General features: G+C 34.5%; 1 protein-coding gene across 5 annotated transcripts in view; it reads left to right on the top strand.

The window, feature by feature from the left end:
* Positions 1–27,347, top strand: part of LOC110379233 (uncharacterized protein) — a 236,875-nt gene that overhangs the window by 168,248 nt on the left and 41,280 nt on the right. For all 5 annotated transcript variants that reach the window (XM_064039217.1, XM_064039216.1, XM_064039215.1 and 2 more), the window contains exon 2: positions 21,282–21,319. In XM_064039217.1, coding sequence (XP_063895287.1) covers positions 21,282–21,319 — 38 coding nt within the window. The remainder of the gene's footprint in view (positions 1–21,281; positions 21,320–27,347) is intronic.

Raw genomic sequence — 27,347 nt, 5'->3', positions numbered from 1 at the left:
TAACGTTTCTAAAATAAACAACAGGCTTGCATTAAAATTTATGTTTTGAACATTTCATATTTTCTGACGTTCCGAGCACTTTGGCGCGCTCACGGGTGGCCGGTCTTAGGAACCAAGCTTTTAATACCACGAAGGCTTCTTTCTTACTTTGATTTTGAAAAACCACAGTGGAAGTAATTTTGTGAGGAAGAAATTTTTAAGGTGTTCTTTTTTGTTAGAGCTTTTTAACTAGATGAAAATAAATGATAACTTTGCAGCTCAGAAGCTCAGAAGCTTACTGTTTGTGCAGAATTTATTCTAGCACAAAATAAGTGTCGCTATACATATAAAAACTTGCTCTATATACCACAAACCTGACCTTCGTTTGTGTGTCTGTTTGACTCTGGTTGTAACCTTGGTATGTAAGATCATTGTTGCTATTTAGAGTATTCCATTTACTAGGGTGAGAGACAGATTTTGGAAATTCTGTTGAAACAATGTAATATCTCTTTTATAGGTATGTGGTAAATCGTCTGTCGCTACTACTGTGTCCACTAAACTACGTGTCTTTAGGTAGAAGTTTGAGAATAAAATTCCATATATAATTGTACAAAGCGTTGTTTTATCCCTTCAAGATCTAACCTTAGAGAGTTCTTTAGTAAACTCATACAATAAGAAGACAAATACTAATAAAATTAAATATCCTCATAATCGCCTGAAAACAAAATAAACAGAAATCGAACAAGGAACTGTCTGAAGCAATTATAACGAACATTAATATAATAGTTGGTTCATTAACATTTGAACAGCACGATGATAAAGGCCGATTGAAGTGGGTACACAGTGGGATTATGATTGCTCTGATGTAGTCATTAATTGACGTTTTGAATTTGGACTGTTTATTTTAGGCAATTGATCTGAATTTAGACGGTAGCCTTTGAAATTATTATTAGAATTTCTGTCTTGTTATTTAATGATTTTTTAATTTATTCTCCTCACGCTGTTTTTTTATTAATACATTATACATTAGTGTAAAGCCAGCTTACAGCATCAGAATTTAGATAAAGTCGCATTAGACCCCAGGTTCAACTTTCGAACTCTGTTATAAACCCAGATAACATAGTAACATTTTGAGTTTTCACAAACACGAATTAGGCCTAAGTGGGTCGATTTTTCATTTTACCATTGTCAATCCACCGAAAAGAAAACAGCCATTTATAAAACCTGTACCTGCAAGTTCCAAACAAATCGATCCTGTCAGTTTCCATTACTCTATAGAAATTGCTTCGAACCCGAGCGAATTTCGAGCTTATAAACGAGGTGCCAATTGGGAAAACCAATACCTTGCTAATGAGAAAAATAAACCTTAAAAATATGAATAGTTTTGCGCCGTTTAAACGCGGAGAAAAATCTGGGATTTCGCTTTTTTTCTACAAAACAAGTTTTCGGTCCATTGGGCGAGAACGGCGCGATTTTTATTGCTTCCAAGTTATGTATCGCTTTTGTAGTTTTTATTGCTTGTTTTTTCTAACTGAGAGAAGAAACACAAACAAAGAAACTGTAATGGATAGCGTGGGGAATGCTTTAGTCACAGCTTTATTGGTATTTAATGAGAATGTCTCGTAACTATTTAATGAGAAACTTTGTTCTTTTGGATGGTTGGTATGTTCAACTACTTTTGCAAAAAAAAAAAAATACTTTTCGCAGAGCTTTAGAATACTTATTTACTTTTTCAGACATTTCGATATCAACCCAACGACTACGTCATTGAAGATACAAGAATAATCCGTTTGTTTTTGTACGTCCACCGCATCCTTTCAGCCCACTGGGTATCTATTCCGTAGCAAGTGAAACGAATTGTTTGCGTAAGGATTTATTGCTTTCAAGGCGTGTTTCTATTATGCACAGTGTTCATGACACTGGAAAAATGTGAAGACGGATCCAACGTAGATTAATTCCAGCTTTCATAGGAGAGGTCCTTTGAGTGAAGTGAAGTATGAGAAAGTATTTTTTTGTTTATTACACAGAATAAGTACGTATTTACTTCTTAGGTACGTTATTTCGGTATTTTTCCTATACGACTTTAAAGAAGCAAAGTTAATACTAAAATTGCGTTTTATAGAACTGTTAATGTATATTAAAATAAAAAGTATATACTGATCAAAGAAACATAAATAAGGAAAAAGAAAATAAACAGAAAATACGAAGACAGGCTTCCACATAGAAACCTCATTTTAAAGCCTTGCGTAACAGGCTTTTATCCTCGAACAATTCTATTGTTCGATACAGTCGCACAAACATACATACATACATACATATGAGCAAACATATGAATACAATACAGTCTTGAGATTTAAAGAGGGATAAAAAAATATTCGAGATTATTTTCAGTACAGAATTTCTTAAGAATAACTTTTTTAGCACCTCCGTTATTTTCTTTTAACTTAGGATTCTTATCTCTTTATTATCTTATACTAGTGCTTAGATCTCGGTGATATATGTATGTAGTTTTTATACTGGCTTCTGCGCGAGGTTTTGGATTTTTTTTCTCTAGATGTTGTCTTACTAAAAGTCATTTCATGGGCCTATTTGAAACATGATTTTTGAGCTTGACTTTAAAACGTAGATCATTATACTAAATGAATTAAGATCGTTCAACAGGTTTTATAATCTTCGAACCAAAAGTATGTTACATAAAATTGGTACCATGTTTTTTTGTTTCTACTACGTTTTAAATCACAATAACTCAAAACAACAAGTCTGCTACAGAATCTGGTTGAACTATAAAGTAAGGGGACATTTTTTACGACGCCTAATAAAAAGTTATGGTTTTTCTATTCTAATACATCTCTGCTTCGTAACGCGATTGAATTTTATCGCTCAATCAGAACACGACAATGTATACCTGCAGTAACTAGAGTTACTTTTATTGCAAATTGTTTTTTAGGCTGGTAATGAATGACCATTAATTTAAAAATAAATACCGATGGTTAAATTTGTTCCTATAGAAAAATATATGAGTAATTTTCGGTACTGTGGCTAATGAGAATCTAAATTCTTTTTAAATGTATATTGACTATTAAATTTTGTTAATGTTCTTGATTATTTCACATCTATCTCTTACTTAATATTCCCATATTTTATTTATTTATTTATACTTTATGTACAACGGCGTACTTAACGCCTCAGGCGTTCTCTGTCAGTCTGCCTTAGTCTTACCTTACCTTTTATAACTTACCGGAGTCAAGTTTTACCATATATAGTTATATATGTATAGGTATGTACCAGTATTTTTTATTTGTAATCATCAAAATCAAACCAGTAAATGATTGCTATCCAAAATTAGTAACTAAATTATTCTACACCGAAGAAATATTCAAACAATGTAAATCTAGCACGATAAATTAGCAAAGTACATAATTAGTATTACCAATGAATATGAGATTTAGCAATTAAATTACTAATTTTAGGTTAGAATGATTTTAACGTCAGTACATGTGGCATTATTAATGATTTTCGTTTGATTAATGAAAATGTAAACATAATATCTCATTTATCGAAGTAGACTACCATCAATAAACGTTTAGTCTAATTAAATACTTCAATTGCAAATTAAAATGTTAGGTCATTTTTGGTGTGTTTTTCTTATTTTTGATTATATAAATGCCAATAATTTTATAGATGTATATTTAAGTTACTCGTAAGCTTGTTACACAGTACGCCTGAGAAATCCTAAAAGCTACTTTTTATCCGGGTGCGTAAACTATTTACATTGCATTGAAACGTAGGTGAAGCCGCGGGGCACACCTAGTATTTCTTATATTTCCGCACCGCAAAGCAGAAATAACGCTTTTTTATATAAAACTCGTTTCATTTGCGATATAAACATTTTATATTGAGTATCCATGTTCGTAAAATGATACCCGTTTTGGAGAACGACATGAAAGTGCGCTGCAAACGTTAAGATGCTCTCAATTCTTCTTTATTAAATTTAATATATCGTATAACGTTTATTAAAGGAGGTTTTTTTTTTATCTTTCAACGGTTATAGTGATGCGACTTGTTTTTATAGTTTGTGAGTTGATGAAAGTTCCTTCCTTATGATTTAATGAAAGAGATTTAAAAATTGTTGAGTTTTTTTAACTTTTACCCGTTCATGGACAAGATAAGTTGTAACAGGTTTAACTTGTTTGGTTTTATGGTGGTACATCATTAAATGTCTATCTTACATACATTAATGTACCATTAAACGACTGTCATTTGAATTTCTTTGGCAGTCAATACGGGTAGTCTGAAGACTGCAAGTCTGTCCACTGGGTTGCCCGGGTTAGTGAGTTGAGGAGGTCAGATGGGCAGTCTCGCTCCTTGTAAAGCACTAGTTAAGTACCATGCTGCATTTGATTGGACTGGACTGGATTGGACTGGAAGCCGACCCCAACATACTTAGGATAAGGCTTGGCAGATGATGACATATATTGTAAATAATGACATGACATATACCTCTCTTGTAAATAACCCTCAACCAATAACACCAAAGATATAAAAACGTCCATTCTTTACAAAGTGACATTTATCTTATAATATTCTGAAACAAAATGCGACAAGACCTGTTATAACGTCAGTTCAGCGAAATGTTTCGATATAAAGGTGAACGGGGAAATTGCAGCCGAAGTAATATGGTATATATCTGTGTTTTCTGCACAGAGATTTTCCGAGGTAGTTTGTCGATTCAATATGTAGGCGTATTAATCCTTGATCTTATCAATATAAATGCCTGATATACAAGAAGAGTAAGTAGACGAATAGTAATGGCATCCATAGGAGACGACCAGGTGTTTAGGCTTGATGAATTGCTAATCTCTCCAGATATTTCGAAGCCAGGGAAGAAGACAGAAGACATTGACAAGAAAATTACGCGGGTCAAAAAAAAAACGTTAACTAAGAAGTGATCTAAAAGATATACTTAAAGTTACGAGTGGATATTGTTTTATGTTTTCAAACAGTTTTTTTTATGTAATTCGTTCAGCTACAGATGCTCCAGTCTACGGATATTTGTACTCATTTAAACTAGTCACCGAAGCAATATTATGATAAGGTAACCATTGAAAATTAACCCACGCGGCTTGTTTGTGGTATGTTAGTTAATATTTGCTACATAATTCTCGGTACAATACAAACTAGCGCTTCGTAATTAATATTAGTTACCCAACCTTAATTGGTTTCATATTTACATTACCTACCGTCTGAAGTTGACACAGCTCGCGTTGACATCACAGAAATATCTTGTTCTAGTTCCTCTGTTTGTTTTAGAAATTATATTTTAGAATGGTTTAGAAATAATAAGTGTTGCGTCTAAATTTTCAAAATATTCATCTCATACCTACAAATTAATGTTAATTATTTAATAAACACGTTAATTCATATCACACTCATGGAAACATCTCGAGGAAACCTAAACCATTAAGTCTGAAATTACCAACTCGCATTGAGCAATCGCGATATGCGTGGTGATTAACGCTTAATCCTTCTCCGTGTGAAAGGATGCCTGTGTCCAAATATGACGATAAAAAGGCTGTGGAGATGATTAAAAAAAAATAAGAGAATGATCAACCGGCATTCCTGTTACAATTGTTTCAACATCAATATTCCTATAACAGTAATTCTCCAATTTTCTTTACCTACTATTCGTGGGCGCTTCGTAATAAAAATTGATCTATCTTCGTTTACATTGGGGACCCACTACGAACACAATTCATTTCCAAAAGTGTTTTGTGTGGGAAAATTAGAAAATTGATTGTAGGTATCTGGGGACCAACTTATTTTTATATTGAGGCCTGAACACGAGGCAAGAATTCAGAGAATACACTTGGATAATGTTTATCTGTACTCAGAGTAATTGAAGTATGTTCCACGAATCAATTTTCGATAATACTGTGGGCAGTTTCGGAAAACGGTTTTATTTTATTTTTGGTGATACGAATAATGTGAACATGAGATGTATTGCCACAATCCTTTTCAGTGAAATGCAAACAAGTATTTTTGTTGCTCTTATATTCGAATTGGAGGGTTAATTCAATTGATATTCTCTTGAAATTTCAGGGTTTAATTTGAGAAGGGTTTTACTGTTTTAACGAAATTGTCTACATATTTTATGCCTACATAAAAAACTTGTGAAATGTTTATGTGTATAAATAACTTTTGCATTATCAAGAAAACATATAGGACGATCATTTTGATCGTCGTGGTTATTTAACCAAAACAAAGCAACAAATACCAGGACGCCATAAGTATCAGAAGTAAGCAACAAAATATTACTCCTCAGAGAGAATGCGGAAAAACTAAACTCAATATTGTCAGTCATAAACCTTAAGAAAGTATTTGACCTTCCACAAAGGAATAGAAATCCGAAAGGAAGAATCAACCCTCGCATAACTTCACCATTTAAATATTACATTACCCTTTCCAGGAAACGTAACATTCCAAGTCAAAAACGGGAGAATTTAGTATTTTCCAATATCAACCCCGTTATCGTCTCGTAAATATTTATAGCACACACATACATACAGACGCACACAGACATAATTTTTTATGCACACATAGACAAAATCTCACGCACATATAGAGAAAATTTTACGCACATATAGACAAAATCTCACGCACACAGAAACAAAATCTTACGCACATACACACAAAATCTTTCGCACAGTTTGATTGACTTTTTTTCTTGGCCTTTGAATTGCAAAAATGTGGGTATTATTCGTTTCTTTGAAGGAGTCCAATTGCTTGGTATGCTAATTGCCATTGGTTCGGTTCCCGTAAAGAGTATTTTATTTTTAGTGACTATTTTCTTCAGCCTTCTTTTGGCATATATATTTTTTTCTTTGTCTATAAAAAGCAAATACTGAAAATAATACGTTTTCTTAATTTCTATTTTATTTTCTAGTTGAAATACAGTGCCTTGGGAGTATAAAGATGTGTGTGCCATATGAAACGCTTGAAGCTCTCTTTTATGTCAAAGTTTAAACTTAACTAAAGCTTTAGAGCTTTTCAAAGAAAAATGATACCCACAATATACTTTAAGTTTAAAAGCGTGGCACATATATTTCGTAGCGCACTTAGAAAACATTTTTGCCTTTACAGTGCAATATAAAGATTAAATTTGCTTAAAAACTCTTATGATGGCCAGAGCAAATATGAGTTAACCGAAAAGATGGATAATCTTCATATGTAACATCTTTCTTCCGTATGAGGTGAACGGTGAGCGAGTGTCAGACTCTTACTGACTAAAAACCGTCGTGTTCCGTCGTAGGCCTTTTATGTACCAGGGCCGCGGTAACTCTTTCGAACAATCCCGCAGCCCCAGTAGGATTCATATTGCATCTTGAGGGCACTCATCCATCGCCTTCCAGACGAAACACTTGAAAGCTTTTCTAACCATACTCACCAACAAAAACATTGTTCAAAATGATACTATTGAAATATTATACCTGTACCTTGATCGTATCGTTGTCAAGGTGATATATTTACATATTCGGATTAAGTATTCCGTCAGATAAAGGGAGTTATCCGAAAGTCGGAAACTCAAGTTTTGAACATAGAGAGTAATTAAACAGTGGGGATTTGACACAGAGAAGTTATATTAGATTAATCATTGGAATGCTTTAACTTAGATATCTTACAGCCTGACACATCTTTTGCTTTGATGTCTAATACTTTTTCTACGATCTGTTCATATACCCTTGTAGGTAAATATATGTAAGAAATAATATACCATACATTTAAGTATGATTTTATTCCAAAAACATATCTGCCCTTATTTGTATTATCAACAATATGAATCAATACAGGAAATAAATATACAGAAGCAAGCGGTATAAAACAACGGTGTTCGTTACTTCCGCGAGGAAAACCTCGATTTCCTCGAATAAATAAATAATGAACATTAACGAAACATTTACCGAATATTCACAGTTTATTTTAATTTTGTAGCATTTTAATTATTAACGTAAATAAGTATATACTTTTATTGAAATTGAGGTTTAAAATTAATAGCTTGCTCATTTAAACAAAAAGTAATTGTACTCATAATGGATATAAAAATTAAGACTTATGTACGTTTTAATGAGACGTTGCTTTAATTAAATATATTTAAAAAAAAATGTTGTTTCCTTTAACGATACTGGCAAGTCACAAAATCCCAGAAAATAAATACTCGTCTTCTTCTAAAATTAAAACTCAATTCAGCATTTTTAAAATGCCATTGAATTTTATAACAATGGCCGCATAATAAAATGGGAGGCTTTCTTTTTTTATTTGCACTCGTGAACGCTTCGAGCACTCACATGTTCTATGATTACAGCCACCTGACAGTTGGCGCGAAATTCAAAAAGCGAACCATAAAAGAATGTTTTAAAAATATTTTTCTATTCGAGTAACGCGCTGGCCATTTGTGTTTACTGTATTACTTTCAGACAGTTTAAAAAAGGTTTGATTCCAAGTTATGATATCTGACTATAACTTCTTTTATTGAAAATTCCGTGAATTGTACGAAATCGTTATTTTATTGCTGCTATATAGGTGAGTTTTACGATATTTTTCCGAAACTATCGTGGCGTCGATTGTCGATTGCTTGTGTAGTAAAATTTTTTAGCACCTACGATGGTTATGTCATAACTTTCAGAGTTTCTGTGGATGAAAATATTTTAGTATCTTTTAAAAAGCGATTTTGACTATTATTTAATTTTGCTGCAGTTACCTCAGCTGTTGAAAAGAATGTCAAAATATATCAACATTTAACAAAAGTGAAGGATATATTTAACCAATATCCTACCTATGTACATTAGGGACTTATGACTATCAGAAACTGCAAGAGGAAGTGTAAAATGATAATCCTGAGCACACAGTAATTTGCATACTGATGATGATGGATGAGCTAAACACTTAAGTGGAACGGCCAAGGTTACTGAAACTCGATATATGAAGAGCTTATCGATGCAAAGAGGTTTATCGATTCTAGAGTTCTGATCCTGAAATGTGACACAGTTTTAAATAAAGAACAAGCATTTCATTTAAGGGCATTAGCAACAATTTTGGCACGGATATTGTAAAAGAAACAACTTTTTTAAAGTTATTGTGTACTTTTGAAAGATGAGCCAAGAATATTTACATAAAGAATAAATAAAGTTTTAATTAGAGTGCAACAAATGGACTAATGATTGAATACCAAAATAAGAATGAATTTCAAAATATTTCGTCCTTGGTTATGTAGTTTGAAGAGTACTTTTTAATCAGAGACAAATCATTTCACACCATAGGCACTTCAAAAAGTTATTATTCACGGTGTCCGAAGAATGATTTATGAATTCTTATTTCAAGTATTCCAAATTCTCGATACATACTTGGCCACTTATAAATTGATATTAAACCTTAAATACTCCACCTCAAGTTACCATCAACGCTTAATTACTTATCCAAACATCAGCTTCCAATTTCAAACTCCGCAGCTCCGGCGACAGAGCGAAGCGCTTGGCACATTCATCATCGCTAATCACGGGCATTACACAAATCGGAAATGCATTACGAGTGCAGTCGTCCTGAAATAGCCTTGCTCTCGGATATTGCAACAGTTCCGTTCGATTACATCCCGACCACGTTCAACCTGTCCTTTTAGAAGTTCATGCGTCATAATTGGATTTTCTCCGAAGGATTGCCACGGTTTGCAGTTTTGTTGAAGCCGTTTGGATTGAAAATTCGTTTTTATGATCTTTGTTTTGTAACAAGACATTAGCCTTCTTTAGTTTTGAACAATATTGTAATCTGTTTTTACTTACCCGATGTTCCAAAGGATCATAGATGACAGTTGTGGCAGATATAGCTACAAAAGTAAACTAAAAGATCTTTGCAAACTCAAAGTTAATAGACGGCCTAAAATAATTGGATTAGAAAATCAAAAGATCACTACATCAATATCTGTAGAAACAGAACCAAACACAACAGTACTTAACAATACAAATGAGGTGAAACAGTTTAGCAATTAATTCCAACGTTACTGCGAATCATCAGTGGTGCATCCAAAATTCGATTAACCAGATGTATGCGGCCCGTTCGACGTTCGAGCGTGTGAAAAGACAGAAGTGGTCGCCACTCTAATTGGACATTATTTCAGGGAGCTCGATACGAATGAAATTTTGGAAAGTATGGGGACTGTTGTTGGTTGCTAATTGAAAAGGTTTTTTTGTGGTCATAAACAACGGTTTGGGGTTAATAAATTATTTGGGACTTCTGATCCGATTTGATCATTTCTTTCAGTGTTAGATGAGCCATTTATCGAGGAACGTTATAAGTTACTCAAAAGTTTCCGCCATGGGACGCGGGTAAAACTAATGAGCTAATAAACATGTATAACGAACGACTTACAATGTTCTCACCTTTTCAATTTTAAAAATGATATCATTCTCCTTTGACCCTTTGAAATATCAGCAATAAATGTTCATTTTCCATTTCAATGCATCTGATCATTAATTCAGCATTTCTTTGCGCATATTTCACTGCATCCAGATATTCACTTTTCTCTTGAATAACTACTTATTTATGCAATTTCAATGGGAGTATTTGTTTCACTTGACGTTCTGCCTTGGGGGGGAATGTATTCGATGGCAGAAGTTTCATTATAAAGCTGCGTCAATACAGTCTGTAGGATATTGCATGAATAGCGAAAACTGAACGGGAAAGCAAACGAACTGCTATCTATCACAATTTTATTCTTGTTTCAACAGGGTGAGGCTGTATTTGTTTGAACGATGGAATGAGTGCAGTGTGATTGCAATGAGGTAGTTTAGTCAAAGTTAGCGTCAATGTAGCATGTGTAAGACATAAATGAATAGTTAAATAGGAATAATTTAGGAACTAAAATTTTTGGTGATACGTGTATTACTTATAACAAGACTGCGAAGCTCAAGATACAATTGGATAGGAACAAATTCATGTCAAGATTATTTCCTATGTAACCGTTTTCTTATTTCTTTTCCACTCCATTAAATTACAATAACAACTCCTTAGAAAACACATTCATATGATAAAAAGTCGGAAAAGTTTCAAACAGGGTTTATCCCTCGAGATTTGTAGTAACAACAAAATAATAGGTAACATTTGTAAGGCCGAACTTGAATCATTACAATTTATCGTATTTACATTTTATGACTAGCTTTTACGATAGAATGTAAAAGTGTAGTAAAAAGGTAATGTTGCTTACCGTAGTTACTGTTAACTTTGTATTGTAACTGCGGTGATATTGTATGGAGCAAGCTGAACTATAGTATACATTTTAAGGTTAACAATCTTCTTTCTGCTGAGTTAATCTTGGATACAATTGATTAACGATGAATGAATATATCGTGAGGATTCCTCAAATCGCAAATTCGCATTGATAAAGTATGGTGGTAAACGCCCATTCCTTCTCCTATTAGAAGAGTTCTTTGCTTTATGGCGGTGTAGGTGTGTAGGCTAACTGTATGTACTGTGCTGTATTCTGTGCTTGTGACAATCTGTGCCTTTCTCCTTCTGACTTTCTCTTCTGTGTGTGTACAAACTGTACGTGTCCACAGCGGGACACAGAATAGGTAATAAGTACCTATAGGCACACTTCGACTTAAGAACCTCCTACTACTTTTTCATTTGGTTAAAACAGTTAATTATGAATCAACTTTCCCTTGTGTAAGTTTTATAAAGGGTATATAGGGGTGGTAACAGCTTAACGTTTTTGTTTAGATGAAGTTCCTATAGTACGCGCCAAATAAGCGTGCAATAAAGTTTGTTCACCTCCTTCTACTAATGTATCATAATGTATCAAAACGATACGAAAAAAATTTATGGGCAGTGTCGCTAACACGATCAATACAAGTGTATCGTGGTAAGAGGCGTCCTTGTCGCAAAGGATTACAAACCTTTGGTCAAAATTATGATCAGTCGTTTTTAGTTCAAATATGGGCAGACAAGTGCATTCCAAATTCGGAATGACGGAAGGACATTGTTACAAAATGGCGGATAGGTGATGCTCCCCTGACGGCAGGGCGGTTGAATGACCTTTATTGCAAGTTTATTTGGCGCGTACTATACACTTATACGAAGCACCAAATCTACCAAGCAACCAAAACAGGATACACCAACCTAAATTATTCCATCAACTTGGGACTAATATCCTTCGATTGGAACTAAAACTAAATTCATCATGTCAAATGCACTCGATGCCAGGAAGTGTTATCAAACGTTCACATCGATGCTATCGGAATGACGCGTCCCCGGATATTACAAGTCAGAACTGAAGGTGGGGGTGATTTAACTAGATCCGTAAGAGATAAGTTTTTAGAACTTTGACCGTCTTACCAGAAAAACTTGCAAACGTCAGTTTAAGCCTTGTCTAAAAAAATTACAAATTATGACGTTGACATATGGTTCATTTTGCAGCCACAATTTTTTTAGACAAGTGTAAAACAGGCGTTTAAGTTTTTGTAGTAAGGCCATAAATGTTTTGTTATTAGTGGATTTGGTTTTAGTACGTGAGAATGGGAAGTGTGGGCCAAAAAATAGCTAGAAAAAAGTGGTTAAAACTAATGATAGTGAAGAGAAAATAAGTATTATTATAAGTAAATAAGTATACCCTATTTGTACCCAGATACAGAATCAATTAAACCAACTAGTCAAATATGGGTATTATATTGTTTTTCACGATACTAACTAAAATATGGAAGTTAATTAACTGAGCGACATGCACGTATTCAATGAGGATTTCAGTGTGCTTGAATTTTTATGTTGGTAATGTCATATATGTAATTAAATTTTTAAAGCTACTATGTAGCTACGTAGTTAGAACTGCAACGAAAACATACCAAACAAATGAACCAGAAAATCGAATAAAATATTCTCAGCGCAATGCAAGATCAGCCGGCAATTTGGAATAGAGCCCGGTTTAGACACTATCTATCTTCGTGACATCGTTAGTTGATCTGAATTCCAATCTATCTGAATTGCAGACAAATTGTCTGTAGCATCGAAGTGCATCTTATCTGTGTGTTGATGAATGGTTTTAATCATTAAATGGACAGCTTTTAATAAAGCAGTATATCATTTGTATGATAGTGACAATTTAAAGCTACTGATGAGGGTGTCAAGATTAGTTTTGCATTTGTTTTCTTTAGTATATTATTAATGAAAATACAATGACTGTTAAAAAATGAATAGTTAAATGTTACAAAGATTAATAAAAAAACGGGGAATAATAAAAATGCGACCTTACCATTCAAATGAAATTGATTGAGATGTAATTGTGCAGCCTCTGTTGGCAATCCAATGAAATTATAAACAAACCTACTAAAGAACAGTACTTTAAATCCTTCCTTAAAAGCAATTAACAAAATTAACTTGACGAATAACGAACAACTTTCCGTTTTCTTTGGAAAATCCGAAGAATTCGTTTCTTCAAGTTTTAATACCAAGAGCGGTGGTCAATAAACTTCGGACTGAACACATTGTAGAACAGTAACACGTCTCACCAATAATGTCGAACATACTTGCTAAAGTTGCAACCTTTGTTAAAAATTTTGCAGCATTCGTTATAGTAGAAAAAAAGGGCTTTTAGCTACAATATATGATTCACATTACAGGTATATTAAAGTGGAGCGGTGATATTTTTAAACCACCAATGTCTCCGCTCAGTGTTTGAATGCCGAAATTCCATTGGTTGCTCCACTCGCTTTAGTGAAATCTAGAAATCTAAAATTATAATTTACTGACATATATAACATCATACGATTTTACCAGTTCAAAAAGCCTTTTAAATCGCAAAGAAATAAACAGCTCCTTTATATATTCAGCAAGTCTTTCCTGGAATATTATAAGTACAGTCCTTTTGACAAGTCAAAAGTCAGATTGAGGAAACCATACTTCCAATAAATGCGTTTGAAACTAACTTTGAAAATGGCGTCGGTGGGAAAACGTTTGAAATAGTTACCTGGAAACGGGTGAAGTTCCGCGAAGTAGGTGTTATAAAATAGGTATTTTATTTTGCAAAGCTGTAGAGTAGTGCAGATATGAAAAATATGTACCGACATGTTGACGTGAATCGTGTTGGTGTTTCCATTAATAACGTTTTTATAAATGTTCTGCAACGCGTTTTATTTAACATTTATTGAAACTTTTTACACTGAGGATTTATTTTATTTACTTGAATTAAATATTTGTAAAAGTGTAACAATGTAAACAAATACGTGTCACTTCTCCTTTCTTCAAGTTTTTACTAATTTCCCACCTAAATATGGCAAAGGTACTTCGAAGATGTCTTGCCTTTTCATATTTTATTATATTTAAATTGTTTAAGAGCCTATTCATGACATAGGCGAATTTTATTTCAATGTGTGTCTGAAAAGCGGTTACTAACCTGTCTGGGCCAAATGGAACACTTGCATCAGTCATCATCTACGTTGATGACTTGAGTACTGTGTTAGCAAGCAGATATATCTTACAGATATTATATAACAGACAGCCGACTCAGCCAGCTCTATAATGAACCTTGTAATATGCAACACAACGCCAGATGTTACAGTGCAAGAGAAATTACCAACATTACAGCATACTATGATAAAGTTACATATTACATAGTTCCGCACTCTGTAGATTAATATAATATGTATATTACTATAATGCGTACATAGATATAGGTATTTAATTTGCAGCTATTGGTTAACTGCGGATTGCAATAACCGAACCATCCATTGCTTTCCGATCGACCAATTTTTAAAATCCGCCGAGAAGCATTAAACATTTTAACTTTGTACCTGAACAAGTTTATTTTTCCGTCTATGATTCCGAGAAATATGAATGGTATGTTCCGCGAAAACATTTACAGTGACAAAAAAAATATTTTCTCTCAAAAAACAGCTTCCACACACGACAAAGAAACACGAGGCATTCAATATTTTTTTATTTACAAACTAGCCGTTTTCTCGCGGTTTCACCCGCGTCCCGTGGTAACTACTGCCCATACCGGGATAAAATATAGCCTATGTTACTAGTGGATAATGTAGCTTTCGAATGGTGAAAGAATTTTTAAAAACTGTCCAGTAGTTTTTGAGCCTATTCATTACAACCAAACAAACAAACAAACAAAGTTTTCCTCTTTATAATATTAGTATAGATACAAAAGCTACGTAGGTATGACTCCGCTAATATTCAATGCGAGTATACGAAAAATGTTAACCTATTGAATATAAATGGGGGCATTTAATTGGAAACAAGGAATAAATTCGGGGGACCGTCGAGAGATATTATGCAAATATGTTTCGAGTGGTTTATTAAAAGTGTTCTCGTGGTGACTATAACTTTGTATTGCTGCATGTGCTGTACAGTTTGGAAGAAGTAACCATTTATTTAGCTGTTTACGACTGGAGAATTTCCCAGGGGGTTGATAGTATACTTCTGTATGTATTTTAAGTACAATACTTTCTAGTTAGAGAGTACATTCTGGCAAAACTCAATGGCGGTTCACAAATTCTGAACACAAGTACGAGCCCTGTATGTCGCCCGTACCCCTCCCGCCAACCTCTGAAACCTGAAATTGCTGTCTGCGCAATTGATTCGCACAATGTTTCTTACCGACGAAAAATTGGCGAGAACCATACCAAAAAAATTTTGCTATTACCATTTTACAGATGGAATGCAAATATTTTAAGCCCTAAAACAGATGATTTTCAATGTTTGTAACTGCGAGCAAAGATACGTATACATTGCTGTTGCCTTCTTATGAACTGAAGGATAGATATATATCTAGTTATCTATGGATGGGAAAGCATTTTACAAAAGCAGTAAAAAAGTATATAGTAAGTATTGGCTGCAAATCGGTGGTATAACAGAGTGATTGTAAAATCTTCCTAACACGTAATCTTTTCTAATTTAAAAAGCAAATTCCAGATTTCCCAAGAGAGTTTAACGGAGTTTATTTATTCCATGTAAACCCAGAAACTTAACATGTATGTACACGAGTGTGCAGTCTGATAACGTGGCACGCGCCATTTAATACTCTAACTGCATCTGCATTGGTGTCAAATTGCCAAATCAAATTATCGAATTACGTTGGCAGAGCGTTTTAGAAACAATTTGGTTAAATTGGTAAGTGTAGAAACTGTACCGGGTATTTCAGAATATGGTGTGCTTGATAATGGTTCTAACTACATTGGGCACATGAACAGCTCTCATAGTTGGTCTCACAATAATTGTTAGGAATGTCCCAAAATATTCAATGAACAAAGATTTTAAGGAATCGATTTTGATTAATAGTTGCCTATGATTATGTGAGATAGTTTTTGTAGGCTAGGAAATAAATAAATGTATAAATGAATTTCTAAAGTAAAAGTTTATTACAATTTAAGAAAAGACAGTGTTATCAAAAATACAAGTGAATCTTAAATGTAATATTTAGCTTAGCAAATTTTCTTTTCTTCAAGTCATGTAAATAGAAAATGGCAAAGTTGAGATTTGCACTGAAGTCTGGTCCACTATTGTTAACAAAGCGAGTGCATAAATCGCCAACATTTAAATTTATATTTCCTATAGAACAAGAAAATATACACCCGCACGTTCAAACTTTAATATGCGGTCACAAAACTTATAATAAATGCAGAAACTGTTTATATTTCTAAGTAAAGCTAAAAGCAAACGCCAGTTATATTTGCCAAGTTAGTAACTTTCTAAGTTTAAATACAATTTTTATATGGAATATTACACTGTTTGTTTGTTTTTATATTATATTATTATGTAATAACTTTTATTCAGATATCCAGAGTTCTACAGTTAAATAAAAATTGTAAAGTAATATAAATATAACATATATACATTTTAAGTTGTAGACAGCTGTGTTGCTGTGAAGTTTGTTCTTCACCACTTCTTCTTCCCAGCCATAACACTAGGAGGTGGTGAAAGGGGGGTGTTTTGGGGGTGCTGTCCTTTTGTAAATTTGACGTGAAAAAGTTGAAGCATATGAAACTACTTAACCGATTTGAAAAATAAACTATTGCGATGCTATTCAATCCCCAGACTATATAGATTTGGATATTTTAACCGAGTACAGAAAAAAGTACACCAGGGGTGCGAGTGACACCAAAAACAGCAATTAAACAATAAAACCGTAAAGATTCCTTTACTGACCCAGGCTCATGCGAAGTACTTATATGGAAGTATAGTACATAGATGCGAATGTATGCTACGTATATGGGACACTGGGTCCTACCAAACCTATGTCCACTTCGGTGACTTAGGATAAATACATTGGGCCTGATAATCCAGGAGGGTTAACCAATAGTTCTAGTGGAAACGCCAAGTCACATCCCTCGGCAACTTGTTAATCCGATTTGTGGCTACACTGCATCGGCTTTTAGTAGTTACGTAATACGTAGATAACTGTAGTAGTTTGTACGTACTGATGTTTAGATTGATGGCAATACTAATGGATTAGAATAAGTACCTAAGTTTCGTGAAAATCTGGTACTAGATATAGTTTAGAAGTTAAGTCTTATGAAGTTTTAGCTTCTTCTTTCTCCTGTCCTGTTCCCGAACTGAACAAATACTAAGATCCCACTAAAAAAATGTATAAGATCCATCGTGACTTAAATCAAAGTTTTTAATCTGTCTGACGCCGGCCAAATACCTGATCGTTGTTATGATGGTACTATAATTCTCTCCATACTGAGTAATGAGCTCACACAAAATGTCGAGCTACCAAAAGTATGCAGTGTGCGGGTACTCTAATCTCACACTTTCGCACGCCCATTAAATTATGTATATAACCAACCACTAAAAGCATACAAAAACGTTCCCATTTTCGCCAGACTCGCAAAATAGTCTCCTAACCAAATAAACTCGAAACTGGAGCGCACTAAAATAATATAACATATTGTACACGGACTAGCGTAATTAGTTTTAGCGGTTTAGTGGGGGTTCCGTTCATTTTGTGAAGAAACTGGCTGCTTAGTCGACCGTGTGGACCAAAGAGTAAGGGAAGGTGAGTGGAGATGCCATAATGCAGGTAGGTTAAACGCTTTCTTCTAGATGAAATGCTTAGGGTGGGCATGATCAGTTATGAGTGAACTGACTAGGCGTTCGGGTTCTGTCAGACAGTTGTGAACCATTTTTCGTATTACAAAAAATGCTTGGGTCGAAGGAGGGCGTATAAGGGCGGAGACAATAGCGTTTTTCGACTCCCGTACACCCGCATTTTGGCGCGCAACTTTCTAAGGAGATTTTCCGTTATGGCACCTCCGCTAGTCATTTTGTTCTCCACGGTGCGGACAAATTCTATGTACCCCGTACGTGACTTCACGTGTAGTCAAGGTATAAAGGGGAGAAGTGCACGCTAGTGATTTTTAAAAGTAAATAGAACACGGGTTTTATTTGGTTCTATCGTTCTGAAAGCGATTGCGATTGGATTTTTATTTTGCGCGCTTATCCCCGAAGTGGAATCGGGAAATGGGAATCTGGTGTTTGCAGATTTTTTTGGGGTCGCGATTGTTGGATTAATTGAAGGTGAAGTTTTTTGTTATTTTGTCGACCAAACATGGATAGATACTTTTATTGCCTTGTTAGAATCAGACAAACTATTAAAAGCCGCATGCAGATCGAAAAAGGCACATTGTCAATAAGTACACCAAAATGAGTGAATTGATGATAGTACGTGAACCGCGTAAAAAGTAATTTCAACGTCTTCGAAATTCAGTGCCCAGGGTCATTCCCCGAGAGTATCTTACTACCTACTTTTAAGAAGAAAGTTAGTTTATATCCCAAATACCAACACTGCGGCTTGGGATTTGAACTTGAACAGGTCTAAGGTTGTTAACCGCGGTACGTGTTGCTTACAAACTTCATGAAGGGTTGTCGAAATTCCATGTTAAACCACGGAATTTACTTGGCAAAGAAGAATTTTAAAATATCATAGATACTTTTTACACAGTCTGACAGCTACTCACGGAGTATGTCTACATTAACTTAATGTCTATAAAAAGCAATGCCTTTTTTAAGATGTATTTTCTGAAAAGACTTTTCTCATTAATTAACCGTCTACGTTACTAAAATATACAAAACTATTTCTATGAACCTATCTTTTTGCTAAATCACCGCGCACTAAAAGCCGTGATGAGCAAAAAGTTTTGAATAGCAACCGAACTCCTTTTTGCCATTACCAAAACTTCTGACCGCACAATGTCATGCAAAACCGCTGGTATTCAAAATTGGAACATGGTCCATTTTCGAAAATGTGTCAAACTTCCTTGGAATCTGTTTTCAATGGCGTGAAAGTGACAATTGGCGGACGCGTGAATTATCCTCATATTTTTTTTGCATTTTATATGGCCTATGATAAAATACTTTATTTCATCGATATTTTTTAGAGTGACTATCAGAATGGGATTTCAAACAGTCATCCATCGAAACTATTTTAAATATTGGTCCATATTTCATGTTCATATGTACCGATGACGATAAATAGAAAGTGTCGGTTGCAGCTGTCCAATGCAGTTCCAGTTCTTCTATTGTTTATCGACGATAGGCGGATGACCTAATTCTAGACTCTTTTATACACGTGATGACATACATTCAAGCGTTTATTGCCAGTTTATTGTCATATGTGGATAGAAAAGAGCGTTATAATGCATCGTACTGAAACTGCGGATAGCGTGAAAAACAACTGCTAGTGATTGGAGTACCTACAGGTAAAAGTTTTAAAAACAATGACAGCCTTACTACAAAAACTTAAACATCTGTTGAACACTTGTCTAAAAAAAGTGTGGCTGCAAGACGGACCTTATTTCAACGTAATAATCTTTTTTTTTAGACAAGTGTTCAACAGACGTTTAAAAGTTTTTGTGGTACGACGGTGATTTCCTATATAGAGGCAAAGGGAGACATACTATAAACATTAAATCGAACTGACCCAGCAGTCCATAAAGTGCTGTTCTCAAGCTATTTACTTACTAAAGAAAAATATTGGATTTCCCAGAGCACACAAACTTAACAAAGTAAACCTAGCCAGGCCTAGTCACAGTCAATATTTTCTCTAGGTTATTGGAAACGGCTGGGAACTAAAAGCTATAAATACCTGCTGTTTGGAAATCGTTTCCTACAAATATATGGGCTATTGAAACTACCGGGTGCTGGCGATACCTGAACGTTGTGAACTTTACAAGTTAAATGTATATGCTTTTTATTCTTTTACAGTGTATTCAAAGATATTTGGGATTTAACTTTTAGTTAAAACTTGTGGGTTTCTTTTCATCATTATCTTATCAATCTATTGACTTACACTGCTGGATGCTAACTCCCATCCCAGTGTTAAGCTGCGCAGGCTGTATAAATCAAAAAGCATTTATTCAAAGTAGGCTGAAAATCAGCACTTTTCGAACGTCAGAATTACTTGGGGCAGCCCCTAAAAAGCTTCCCCCGACTGCCTAAGTGTTATTATCAGGAATAAGTGGCGCAATAGGCACTCCTCAGCAACACATAGTTATTATTACCAACCTTTTTATTAAAGTTAAAAAAATATAAGGCGTAGGTATGTTTCAAGCACAATACCTAATGTGTTTTTAAATACGCTGTCAGACGTAATTAATTTAAAAACGCATGGCTAATGGCCCGAACGACGATATAACAAAGTTTACCACTTACGGCACGATATGCATTACTATAATGCATTTTGAAAATAATCAGTTTAACATTATTGGTTGGTAATGCGCTTCTGGGCTTTTAAGCAGATTAATGTTTTTATTAGTTTATAGGATAAGCTGTTTTTCCGCGGATATAATTTATTTGGTTATCACTGTTATAAATGGTAATAAGTTATTAAACGATATTCATCATCCACATTTTTTGATCGACTTTAATAGAAAATGATTTTATGTAAATACCTATATTATTTGGGGTCGTCCAAGGTATAGCTACATCAAGCAAATTAAAGAAAAGGTGAAGGTTGTGACATATAAAGAAGTTCAGGAATTGGCGCTGGATAGGCGGAAATGGAAGGAGCTGCACCGACAAGACTGGACTCTTAAATAAATGATGATGATATTTTTTTTTTATTAAAGAGTTACGTATACGTCATCTATTTGTTTTTGATAGAGATTCCCAAATCAGAGATCTTTGAACACCGACTAGAATTTGAAATATCCAATTCTAATAGTAAAATGGACATTCCATACTTCACCTATACACTAAAATACATTTTCCTTTAATTTAACATCCTGTATCACATATTTTTTCTTTATTTTCAGGTGGCGGCGCGAGCCCCGGCGTATCGGTTTCAACTCAGGTACGTTTAAACTCTTCACCATTTATACAGTTTAAAAGGATTATATCGGAGTGGCCGTAACCAAAATGTGAATGATTTATTGAAAGCTGGCCTTTAAAAGATAAAAAGTATTTTATAGGTGCGCAGTGATGTGGTAAGGATTTGCATGGACAGGTATAGGTACCAGGCTTGTGTTAAATTGATAATTCCAAAACGTCAGTAGTATGAAAATCGTTGCTTGTCAGAAAATCAGCATTTGAAAAATCGGCATCAAAAATTGCTACTCTTTGCGCAAATGTTACTCAGCGCGTTTTTAATTGATTACAAAAAACGTTAAAACAGACACAGCAATATTTTCGAACCAAGAAATGATCTCGTTACCCCACAATTTTTATATCCAAACAAAAGATTAGATTCCTAAATTGAAAACAAAGATTTTGATCGGTAAGCAAACTCAAGTGTTTGTTCCCAGTAATTGGAACATTTTTGCGTACCTTCCAATTAAAAGATCGATTTTTTTATGAACCTATTACTTTTTATAGACCTATAAATTGTGCTTTTAACCCTGGTCGTATCTTTTACAGTTCAGTGCGAACAATATGAGATAAAATACAGGCACAATTTGTTAATTGAGTCCTTGTGGATCAAACCAGTTTATGAGTCCCTACAGAGGATTACATAAATTGGACTGATCCAGTTGAACGGAAAATTTCCTGGAAATGCAATGAATTTAGTCCAATTTAGGATATTAAATTATAATGTGTTCTCGTATTAGCGAGAACGGCAATCGGAAATTAACTTCTGAATCGGTTCGATTTAGTTTTGAAATTAATTGGTTCTGGAGAAATCCCTTTGTGATTTGAATTTTCGATAATTCCTCTTCCGTAATGAGTTGACACATCATTAATCCAAACCACAACTTCGTAACAAGCTTTTGCACTGTAGCTGAACAAACTTCCATGAAGTAAATACTTCATAGATGAAATAAATATATATTTTCGTAGAATAGTAAATACTTGAGTGATATTTAAAATGAACAACGCAAACGTGTCCTTACAAGACTAGAAAATGTCCTAGTTTTGAAAAATGTCCATTAGAAGATTTGAACTTCTGTAAAAACGTTATTACACGCGATTTATAAGTTACAAGTCACTACATATGATCTTTTTGTCTAAAATCACTACTGAATTGACATTAGGCTCTTAAATAATGATTACAACCGCAACACTGAAACAACCAATCTTATCTATGGTAAGTTGTATAAAGAAACCTATCGAATATAAGACGAACCTCCTCAGTCTAACCGCGACTTCATTAAATCTGTTACACTAAGTAATTGTTGAGTACCTTTTGTTGTCTTCAACAATTGTATCAATTTGGACGGAAACCTGAGTCGACTTGTTAGCATTGACACTTTTAATAGAGATCGTATCTTCCTTGTGTTTAAAGCTATTGGTATCGGAAGGTCTTTGTCGATAAGCTATCTTGATTTTGGTTGGTTGTCGTCGTCAAGAAAGAACAGTGAATACTGTCTCTAAATTAGTGAAAGCATTTTTTATTTACATTATGGCGCGTATAAAATGGCTATCTCAGGTAAAAATCCAACTTATCTATTTAATTTACTTCATTAAAATGAGAAATACTGACTGAATATGAGATACAAGAGAAGTTGACATATGAAAGAAGAGGATGATGAATCCCTAAGATATAATAAACCCAAAAATAAATCTGCACCTTCAGACTCGAACATAGGTAAGTTAAACTTTTCCAAAGAAAAAAATAACTAGCAAAACTAAATCACGAAGAGCCTAAGTTGTAATTAGCAAGTTCCCGACTCGCTTACGTGGGGACACGGGGAAAATTATCATGTTCCTAAGTAACAAGTTGGACGAACAACAACTGCAGTTTGTCAAGGCGACGACTACTTGATTATCAAGTTTGTCGTACTTTGTAAGCTTAATATTAGTTTCGTTATGACTGAAGCTATTTCTGCGACTAGCTTAGTGAAAGTTGCATTCACCTTAGTGTTGTTTTTAATGTGAGTAAATATCTGTTGACTTATAATGCCAACACACTCATCCTTTAGATATATGGTTGTCTAAAAATAAACTTTGTCGCTGAAACATTAACACTCGTTTATTTCAATCCAACAAAACGACTGCTAAACTGTTCAAAAGAAGTTCCCAACATTCAAATCAGAGGATTTGCCAAACAGATTCCGCAAATCCACTTAAAACTTCTCACATCATACTTAAAGAATAAAAAGGCGTTACTTTCTTAAACAATTGTGTGCCCAATTTAATCAGTCGTGTTTTCTTTATCACGCTATTACCGAAACTCGTTTAAGGCACGATTTTCCCGTAATGAAATTCCGTCTGGATCATAAAGAGTTACCCTTTATTTTAGACGCCAGGTGTCTGCCCTTGAATGGTGCAGGGAATTTGGTGAAGCGAGAATAATGTTATTTTATGTGTCAGTCTAATGAGCCATAATTTATTCGAGTTAAAGGTCATATGAAGGAGTAAGTTCTTATGGAGAGTTTTGGGGAGATAATTATTTTAAATAGTACTTAAATTGGATTTATGAAGTTTTAGGTGCACAGATTATAAAGACAAGTAAATGAGAAACTTCTTGATTTACGGAATGATTCTGAGTTAAAAGATTATTCGCATTTTCTTAGCAATACGATAAAGGTAAACACAAAAATTCAGCTCACTATTTCGCGGACTTCTGCGAGATAAACCCTACAATGACAACTCTAGGGAATAAGATGAACACTTATTACGCAACATAATTCAATATTCAGTCTTACTCAAGATTATGTGCAAAATATGCTTACCCAAGGGCTCACTCAGTATCTATTGAAATATTCATGACATGTATTCTCTATTTGATATGTGAGATGTATCACAAAAAAAAACATCTATTCAGGTGATCTGAATAGGCGAACATGTAACTAAAATTATGTTGACATTATCAAAACTTATTTTCGTTGGATCGTTTATAACTTGGGAATAAATCGTCCAACTCAATTGGGCTTAAAAAGGTTATCTCTTACTAGCTTTTTTTCGTGGTTTCACCCGCATCACTGGGGAGCGTATAGCGGAGCCATACGAGATAAAACATAGCCTATGTCATCCAAGGATAACGAAGCTTTCCAACAGTGAAATATCTTTTCTAATTGGTTTTGTAGTTACGATGTTTTCAAGGGTACAAACAAATAAAAATTTCCTCTGTAATATTAATTTACCGTCGTACCACAAAAACTTTTAAACGTCTGTTGAACACTTGTCTAAAAATATATCAGATTATGACGTTGAAATAAGGTCCATTTTGCAGTCACACTTTTTTTTAGACAAGTGTTCAACAGATGTTTAGGTTTTTGTAGTACATAAGGCTGTTAAAGTTTAGATAATGTCAAGAACACATTTTTGGTATAACCTTATTTATTGAACTAAGTTAAAGCTAAAACAGCACCATATTATATTACCCCATACACAATTCCAGTTATATTTGAATACATAATGTTCATTATGCAGCTGGGTAATTATGACACGGCACATGCATATTACGCTGGCACTAAATGCACTTTCTATATGACAGGCAGCTTCGTAGCGCCAACAGTATTAAGGTAGGTCACAAACTTGGCAGCTGAATTAGTACGCCACTCAACAGAAAATATTTTGGCACAAGTTATTATTTTTTTGTTGTTAAAATGACTATATCATCCACATAGAAGACATAATCTTATGATCGAAAATAAAAGGTTTTAACTTAAAAATCATTGTGATACTTATCAATCTGTGTTTTGACAAGTGGAATTTGACGTTCAGTACTATTGCAAGCGCGGCAGCTGTGCCCGAGGTCTCGGGTTCGATTGCCGGGTCGGGCCGAAATCGCTTTGTGAGTTTTCTAAAACTTTCACAAAGCTGCCCGTAGTCTGGAGCACGTTAATGTCGGTCCTACGCCTGATCTCTTTCCGGTCGTGTCGGATTGCCGTCCCATCGGGCTAGGAGAGTGAAGGAATAGGAAGTGCACCTGTGTTTGCGCAAATGCATGAGCACTATAATATGTCCTGCGCAGCTGGCTGATGTCCTTAAATAAGAGCAGCCACCGAAATCGGCCGTGGACGCCATTACTATTTTAGTATTACTAGTTTTTATTAATAGTCTGCAACAGTTCGAATTATAATTTGGTGGTAAGCTAGCTAAAGATCTAGAGAGAAAAAAAGATAAAAAAACCATGAACTTGGTAAACTCTTAATCTATCCAATGTCTCATTAGTCTTATCTCATTAACCGGGTCTTTCATTAGCATCCCGTTTTCATTGCAAGAGACATTCTTTACAACAACTAAGTCTTTTGTTCGCGGATTGTTCTCTAATGAATATAAAAACGTTTCCTCTTGCTATATGCTCTCTTCTGGTTAGACTATTATGGAGAAATACTCATTTTATGGAACTTGACAGGCTTTTCAGGAAGAATGAAAAGAAGAAAAGGCGTATGTACCTGTAATTATACCTAATTATTATGGTTAATAAAGATTAACCAACATCATTTGAAAAATGAGGAACGTTTTAGGCTGTTTCTCAGTAACAAAAAAAGTGAATTCTCATGGCGTATAATAGATCCCACCAAAAACATTAAATGTAAAAAAAAGCCAATCCTCTACGCAATTCCTCCACCGTAAAAAGTTTTGAGATCGCATAGAAGCCAAGTCCTGTTCAACTTTATTTGTAAATAAATCAATATTTTGTGACTATATCAATAGTTTTGTTCACATTACAATAATATTGACTTGGCCATGAGCACAATAAACTACAAATATACAGCATATCTTGGAGAGGTGAAAGTCAAACATGAAGTTTAATATCACAGAATTAAATACTTTTAGTTTATTCAATTGTTACTAAATGACCGACAGCGAGTATCATCCAACATCAATGAACTGCACATGTACTATGGCGCTTGTTTAGTCCATGGTGATCTCAAATTCCAATCGGTCCATAATCAGTCCAATCGTAAAATCATGTCCATATAGAATATATCAATTCAATGGTATTTACACATTATTTCAAGGACCGACTTCTAACTTGTACTCATGGCCAAGACAATATTATTGTAATGTGAACAAAACTATTGATATAGTCACAAAATATTGATTTATTTACAAATAAAGTTGAACAGGACTTGGCTTCTATGCGATCTCAAAACTTTTTACGTTGGAGGAATTGCGTAGAGGATTGGCTTTTTTTTACATTTAATGTTTTTAATAATAATAATAATAATAAGAACTTTATTGCAGACCAGGGTCCATAAAAAATAACAAAATTACAATTATACAAAAAAGAACACATACATACAATCACAAATACAAAGACAATAAGACATACATAGAATTACAAAAACAGAACAAAATACAATAAATACATTTACTTAATATAAGTGAATGACGCACAATGTGTCGTCATCCAGTGCCACATCATCGGGCTGTCCAGTCTGTTGGCCACAATAGCCACCAGGCTGTTGGAGCTATCGCGCACTCGCCGCATCAGGGATGCTATGCGTGTCCTCATAATGGCGTGGAAATCAGGCACGCCTGCCTCTGCGAACATGCCCGACGCACTGCAAAAGCGCGGTAACCCCAACATCACCCTGAAGGCATTATTATATTGGACTCGCAGAGCATTATACGAGCTTTTTGTATAGCCGACCCATAGTGCGCACGTGTACAGAGATTGGCAATATGCCCTAAAAAGTGTGATTTTTACTTCTTTTGTACAGCGTGCGAACCTACGAGCCAGCATGTTACAGCGGACCGCTAATGCTCTGCGTTCCCTCTCCAGATCCATATCGTCCGAAAGGCTATCGGTGACCCAATGCCCCAGGTACTTGAACTGAGTCACTAATCAATAATCTATATGAATAATAAATGTGGGATCTAATTTATTTTTTGTAGGTCTCTTTCTTCTCTAAGTATATAACAAAGTAAATTAACTTACATGCAACTAACTAAATATATAACAAACTAAATATGTACACCTAAAGCAG

Source organism: Helicoverpa armigera, chromosome 18 (assembly GCF_030705265.1).
Source record: "Helicoverpa armigera isolate CAAS_96S chromosome 18, ASM3070526v1, whole genome shotgun sequence".
NCBI classification, from domain to species: Eukaryota; Metazoa; Arthropoda; class Insecta; order Lepidoptera; family Noctuidae; genus Helicoverpa; species Helicoverpa armigera.
Note: the sequence above shows the minus strand (reverse complement) of the source record. Positions and strands in the feature narration are given on the sequence as shown.